Below are 7194 nucleotides of genomic sequence, written 5' to 3'. Positions count from 1 at the left end.
GGGCGCCTGGGTGGCTCAGTCAGTTAAGCATCTGCCTTTGGCTCAGGTCATGATCCCAGGGTCCTGGGATCGAGTTGTACATTGGCCTCCCTGCTCAGCGGGAAGCCTGCTTCTCCTTCTCCCTCTGCCTGCCACTCCCCCTGCTTGAGCTGTCAAATAAAGAAATAAAGTCTTTAAAAAAATTAGATAAATAATAAAGTCTCCATTTCCCTAACACTCTTAAATTATCAGTATAAAATAGCATTTTAATAAACTCACATTAAAAGCCAATAACTCCCATAAATACAAGACTTATTTTGCCTTTATTTGTGACTTTGCAGAGGTTTAAGCCAGTAAATAAAAATCAGTTTTCTTTTCACATAAAGGGACTTTGCTATTCCACTCTTATCTTCAGAATCATTGTAATAAAAACCTATTTGAAAAGGGTAATACAAAAGAGAACTTCAAGGTCTTAAAACACTGTGCAAAAGTTAGTCACTGGCGTTAAAAGCAGACAAACCAACCAACCACTGAAGGCCTGGCTCCTGTTCTCTTTCTGATATTTGGTCTCTAATCATTTGCTTAGGAGAGCAGTTTCCAAAGTCTGGGGTATAGTGAAATCACCTGGAGAGCAAACAGAGCATAGGGAAACCCAGGACCATTTACTCAGGGAATGCCTGGGTCTCTGCATCTTTACCAAATTCTCCAGCAATGTTTTCCAAACCAGGCTGGTCAAATGACCTGGGTACCTTTGAAAAACAACAACCATATATTCCCACACCACAACCCTGGAAATTTTGATTCGGGAGGCTTGAGTTTGGGACCCAGAAATCTTAAAACGTACGCATTTTATTTAAAAAAATTTTAACAGGGGCGCCTGGGTGGCTCAGTTGTTAAGCATCTGCCTTCGGCTCAGGTCATGATCCCAGGGTCCTGGGATCGAGCCCCGCACCGGGCTCCCTGCTCTGCAGGAAGCCTGCTTCTCCCTCTCCCACTCCCCCTGCTTAGGTTCCTTCTCTCGCTTTGTCTCTCTCTGTCAAATAAATAAATAAAATCTTTAAAAAAAATTTAATAAACTTCCCAGGTGGTTCTGATAAGTTGATTCGGGAACCACTTACTTAGGACACACATTTAAAATAAGTGTCTTTCAAAGAACTCTAGGTCTTTGAGTTCACAAAGAATATTCATAACTTTGGATAGGTCATAAATCACCATCCTGTGAGAATTCAACAAATGAAGCTGTCGAGAAGTGATTTGATACGAAAAACCCTACCCGATTTAGCACTTAAATTACTTAATGATTTTCTCTCTATCTACTCTCCCCACTCAGGCAAAGGTCTGTACATAAAATTTGTTTCCTATGGCTGGTAAGTGCTAGGCACCCAAAGTGCTCAGAAGCAAGTGGCCCCACAGGATTTTGTTCTGTTAACCTCTCCCTCTTCCATTCAGACTCCCAGGGCGGTAAGGAACAGACCTATTTCAGGGCACCACAGCCAAGTGATGTCACCCTGCAGCATTAGGCATCAAGACATCAACCCAGAAACCCACCCGTAGGGAGATACTAGAAAACCCTAATGGGACAATTGTTTCTTTGGGGAAAGAAATGCTCTCATCACACACAACAGGTAGTTTAAAAGCTTGACTATTCCTGAAGCCAAGACAAGAGAAAGCCAATTATGACTTTAGAAGCTTCAAAAATAGTGACTTTTGGGTTACCTCCTGTGACCCAGAACCCATGGATATTCAGCCCCACTTCTTGCCCATCTCAGAATCAGAGGTTTAAATTCAAAGTCCAAGACAGAAAGAATCTGAAAGCAATAACCTATGATGAATTTGGGAAATGCCCTTTGCTCTCATTTTCCTCGAAATCTGAAGTCAGATCAGACTGAGATATCCACATCCGTCAAATGGAAAAAGAAACGCAAAAACAGGTGGCAATTAGGATCCTTAAAATACAGGTGCTGATTTCTAATGCTCCCCACAAGAGTCTGGGATCACAAAATGAGGGATAAGGTGATCTTTCTTATACAGAAGGTACTGAGCCATGGGAGCCGGCAACAAGTAGGAATTTGCGAGATGCAGAAAGGCACACAAGTCCCAGGTCTTTCCTTAGTGGCGATGGTCCTCCTTCCTGGATAACTGGCAGGAGACAGTCCAAACGTACTTAATAAGATTAATAAAATTAATAAGATTGCTGGGTGGGCGTCCGAAGGGAAGAGATGAAAAGACCTCCTAAACGTAGGAGAGAAAACAAGCCAGACACTATTAGCAGCAGGCCCAGCTGGAGGAGGCCTTGGTCTGTAGATTGATATAGTCCCCTTGAGTGGATAAAGACATATCTTCTCTGGAATTGCTCATCATCTTTTCAATAAGGACTCTAAAAAACAAACAAACAAAAGACCGATAAACTGGAGGGAAGAAAGGGAGACACGGCGGACACTGTCTGTCTGTCTTATCACCAGATGGCATTCAGTCAAGCCATGAAGTTTAAATGCCCCTTGGTCCCCCCATTATCTCAGGAGAAAGGACAGCATCCCTGACCTTCAGAAGCTGGCATTCCAGTGGCTCAGCCTGCTCTTATTTGCTCAGAAACAGGAAAAGAAGGTCCCAGGGGCGTGGCAGCAGCAGGTGGGTGAATCTGTGTGCCTAACCCCAGAACAACATGAGCTACTCACCTCATGGCCTCATTAATATTTTTGTTCTCCTTGACTGATGTTTCTGTCCAACCCGTGAAACCATTCTCTTTACTGAACCGGTCAACCTGGTCTCTGCTCACTGCCCAAGGGGACAGGTCACACTGGCAAAGAGAGTACATAAAAAGGCAACACCATAAACTTCCGGAGAATAGGAACACTGCTCAAATACTTCCGGATGTAAAACCTTTCCACCAGTGGCTAAGGACACCAGCAGCTAAAACCTGGCCAACATTCTTCCCAAAGAAAGTCCCAGCATCCCTTGAAAGAAGGTAGAGATGAGTTTGCCAACTTGAGAAGGGGAAATGGATGCCCAGAATCAGAGAGCGTTTTAGACATGCTTACTCTCTGACCACAGAGAGAAGCCAGGGGCCATTTTCCTAGACTGACCACATACTTTGTTGGCCAAGAGCAGACAGGGCACAGGCTCTCCATTAGGCAGGGTGAGCTTGCTGTCCAAGTCCTGCTTCCATCTCTGGCTATTGCTGAAGGTCGTGGCGTTGGTAACATCAAACATAATAACACAAGCTGAGGCGTCCCGATAGTACAGTCGAGTCATGGAGGTGAAGCGCTCCTGCCCTGGGAAGAAAGCAGGGAGCCCTTGGGAAAGTGATACTGAGAACCAGTATCATAACCCCTCCGACACCCTGCCCTTTCTACCTTCCTTGTCGGGGAGGGCAGTATGCACTGTGGCTGAGTCCAGATTCTGCACCCAGACCACCCAAGTCCAAATCCCTGCTCTGTCATTTACTATCTGTAGGGCTTTGGGCAAGGGAGGCTTTCAGTGCTTCAGACTCCTCATCTGTAGAGCGGGGACAGAAGCAGTAGCTTTTCTCACAAGGTTGTGATGAGGATTAACGAGTCACTGAATCTCAAATGCTTAGGAAAGTGCTTGGCACATAGTAAAAGTCACCTATTATTATTATTGCTTCTATTTTCTGGGGAATCTTCTTTCTCCCCAAGGTCAGCTGAAACGCTAGAAAAAGCACCCTCCCTCTGCTGTGAGAGCACCCACCCACGGTCTGGACAATCTATCACCTTGCCAGCCATTCCACCCAGGGACAAAGGGCTCTACATTTATCCAGGGCAAAACATCTACAAAAAATATCTACAAACTCTCTACATCCACTCAGCTTATGTGTCCTCTGAACAACTCAATCATTCCAGCTCCAGGAAAAAGCCTTCTGGTTTTGGGGCGCCTGGGTGGCTCAGTCAGTTAAGCGTCTGCCTTCGGCTCAGGTCATGATCCCAGGGTCCTGGGATCGAGCCCTGCATCAGGCTCCTTGCTCAGCGGGGAGTCTGCTTCTCTCTGCCCCTCCACACCTCTCCCCACTCTTGCTCTCTCTCTGAAATAAGTAAATAAATAAACTCTTAAAAAAAAAAAACAAAACTTCTGGTTTTGCTACCCCACTTTTTCTGAGAGCTTGCTGATTAAACCAAAATTTCTTCCCTTGTTCTTATCCCATCTTCCCAGCCTACCTGCAATATCCCACAGCTGGAGCCGCACCATCTCGGAGTCAGACCACTGGAGAACCTTCAGAGCAAAATCCACTGAAAATACATGTACAATTGAATAAAATTTACCTTTAAAAAAAATCCATGAATAAGCTCAGATCAAATATGCAGTTATAACCCCAGAGACACACAACTCCAGTCCTATGTATCTATTTATTTTTAAACTCTCAATGGGTTGAGATGAGCCCACATGCACGCTTTAAGTGTGGAACAGACAATTCTTTCTTTTTTAAAACATTTCTAATTTTATCATTATTATTATTATTGTTATTTTTTAAGTGAACTCTACCCCCAACGTGGGGCTTGAACTCACGACCCCAAGATCAAGATGCACATGGGTCTTCTGACAGGGGCAGCCAGGTGCCTCCAGGTGCCTCCGGCACAGATCATTCATTACCACTCTCTGAAGGGGTCTTCAGCTTTTACTCTCTCGACAAACTAATGTATTTGATACTACTTGTCTCTAAGGCTGGGGATAGGTGGGTGGGAGCAATTATGAAAACAACTCCTAATCTCAAGTTAAACAGTTTCTGGAAGGTCTAGGGGGTTTTCTAGGGGGGAAGAGATGATAGGGCAAAAGGGGGAAATGAGGTAAGTGTGGTGGATTTTGCATCTTCCACATTCAATTTCACTGTTGGTTTCTAATCCAATTGTATAATGAGAAAAACACTGGGGGGAATTCTACACGCTCCACGAGGCTGTAGGGATGATTTTGGATGGTAACAGATGGGGTCAAGGGAAGAGGTCCCAGAGGATTCCAAGGAAGAAGACACGGTATGGAGGGTACTTGAGAGCTGTGTGCGAATCTGTAGAAGCTGAGACTCCAGGAGCTAAGCCTGAAAGAGTATGCCAGGGGGAAAACCTTTTGAGAAGGAGAAACAGAGTAACTTCCCAGATTTGGAAGTACATTTTCCACATCTGTGACAGAAATGAAAGCTAGGGGAAATTTAGAATAAACACTGAAAAAAAATTAGCCAAAGCCATTATTCCTTACCAAAGGAAAACTAGGGCAATTGCTAAAAACTAATTAGTGAAACACTTTTAACCAAACCCATGAAATAAGAGCCCTCATATTATTTAGGAGTGGAGGGCAGAATGGTGGGGAAATAGTCTTTCAAACTTCAAACCCTAAATGCTGCTGGATGTTCTCAAGAGGATGTTTTCATTGCAATGTTAATGCTTGTTAATTTTTTAAAAATTCTACAACGATCACCAGCACCCATCTTCAAAATTTACATTAGTGCAGGGTTTTTTTCCTTAAAAAAAGTTCTCTTAATGTTTGTTAACTCTCCCCCTTCACCAGCTCTTCCCAACTAAAGACCTTAACAAAAAGACATTTCTACTTCTGGGGGGAAAAAAAAGGTTGAGCCCAAGGCCATCCCTAGAAAGAAATGAATGAACTTCTTGGTGTTCCCTTCCTTTCTCCCCTCCCAAGCTTGAGAGAAAGGGGAGTGGGAAGATAGGTCAGATTCCTTGAATAATTTCTAGCTGCCTTTATTTAAGCAATCCATGGACAAAAATGCACACCGCTCCTCAGCCTTGGTGAGCATCAGATTATGTGGCTCAGGGGCTCTCCCACTCAGGCATCCCCAAAACAAAGGTAGGATCCTTAAGGCCGGACAACACCTTTCTGTTCATCAGCTACCCGTGAGAGGCAGGCCAAGAGCCCCGGCTGACACCTAACCAGGCCTCCTCGAGGGGTCCCAGCGGCCTCGGCTGATCGCAGAGATTTGCGGGTGACCGCTTGGAAGGTTGCAGGAGGAGACCTGAGTTCCCAATTCCCCCGAGAAACGCAACAACTGCGTATTTCCTCAACCTCCCTTTCCCCATTCCTCCTCTTCACACCTTGGCCCAATCTCCTTCCAGGCGGTCAGCTCGGACTGGGTGAACCTAATTGGGGAAAACCCAAGAGAAACGTGCAAATCAAACACCCGGCAAGTCCTCCCTCCAAGATCCCAGACACTTACTTCCTGACCCGAGGAAGGACCCAAGGCCACGGAACCCCCGGCTCCCCACCCGCGGGGGTCCACCCCGCCCTCGCGGCGACGTCTCACCTCCCACCGTGGACTTGTAGTGTTTGCTGAAGCTGTCCTGGGAGTATCGCTGCACGAGCGACGTCTTGCCCACCGCGGCGTCCCCCACCACCAGCACTTTGAACAGGTGATCGCGGCCGCCCATGGCTGGCCGCCTGGGCTTGTGAAGCAGGCGGCGGGGTGGGGGGGTGGGGGGAGGGAGTCGCTTGCTTTAACCCCTTCGGCTCCGGGGCACCTACAAACTGAAGTCCGGCATTGCAGCCCACCGCCGGTTGGGGCTGCTCTGACGAGAATGCAGAAAGGGAAACTTTGCACTCAACCTTTACGCGCTTCCTCCCCGCCCGGCCGCAGCCTGGGTGGGGCACAGGGCGCGAGCTCCGAGCCCCCGGACTGTTTGCACCTTCTCCCCCACCCCGCCCCGCTGCCGAGAAACGGGACGCGACGCCGCGGTGCCTCGCTCACCGGGACTTCCCCGGAGCGGTGCCAGCGGGCGACTGAACCCGGGGCTAGCTCATTTCACAGTCGGGGTCAGATGATGGGGTCCTCCCCGCCCGGCACAAACCAAATTCGGGGGAAAGAGCGGCTCACACGTGGATTCCCGGGATCCCGGACCGCCTGTCCCCGTTCCTCCGCACGCGTCACGTGCGGGGCGGCTTGGAGCACTACATTTCCCAGCTTACCTCGCGGCGAAGAGACCTAGTAGAGTGCAGAAACTTGCCCGCGAGGCCTCCTGGGAAATGTAGTTTATGAACTACTTTTAAAAAAATCTACGCAGAGGGCGCCTGGGTGGCGCGGATGGTTAAGCGTCTGTCTTGGGCTCAGGTCGTGATCCCGGGGTCCTGGAATCGAGTCCCGCATCGGGCTCTCTGCTCCTTGGGAGCCTGCTTCTCCCTCTGCTTCTCTTTCTCTCTCTCTCTCTCCCCCCCCCCGTCTCTCATGAATAAATAAATAAAATCTTAAAAAAAATAAAATAA

The 7194-nt window shown here is 47.6% G+C and overlaps 1 protein-coding gene across 1 annotated transcript; it reads right to left on the bottom strand.

Moving 5' to 3' along the window:
• Window positions 1-283: 283 nt before the first annotated feature.
• Window positions 284-6838, bottom strand: RAB29 (RAB29, member RAS oncogene family). The gene is made up of 5 exons (XM_028120353.2): window positions 6242-6838; window positions 4152-4223; window positions 3070-3251; window positions 2655-2776; window positions 284-2356 (listed from the first exon to the last, which is right to left on the bottom strand). Exons 1-5 carry the CDS (start codon window positions 6363-6365, stop codon window positions 2245-2247), a joined length of 612 nt encoding a protein of 203 aa, XP_027976154.1. The 5' UTR covers window positions 6366-6838; the 3' UTR covers window positions 284-2244.
• Window positions 6839-7194: the final 356 nt, after the last annotated feature.

The sequence above is a fragment of the Eumetopias jubatus genome, unplaced genomic scaffold, assembly GCF_037043125.1.
Source record: "Eumetopias jubatus isolate StellerSeaLion01/CBP00866 unplaced genomic scaffold, mEumJub1_p1.0 scaffold_12, whole genome shotgun sequence".
Lineage (NCBI taxonomy): Eukaryota > Metazoa > Chordata > Mammalia > Carnivora > Otariidae > Eumetopias > Eumetopias jubatus.
Note: the sequence above shows the minus strand (reverse complement) of the source record. Positions and strands in the feature narration are given on the sequence as shown.

Coding starts and splice junctions, on each gene's coding strand:
- RAB29 (XM_028120353.2), bottom strand. CDS start 6,365: ATGGGCGGCCGCGATCACCTGTTCAAAGTGCTGGTGGTGGGGGACGCC. Junction 4,224..6,241: donor CTACAAGTCCACGGTGGGAG/GTGAGACGTCGC, acceptor ATGTATTTTCAG/TGGATTTTGCTCTGAAGGTT. Junction 2,777..3,069: donor GTCTGCTCTTGGCCAACAAA/GTATGTGGTCAG, acceptor TCTCTTTGCCAG/TGTGACCTGTCCCCTTGGGC.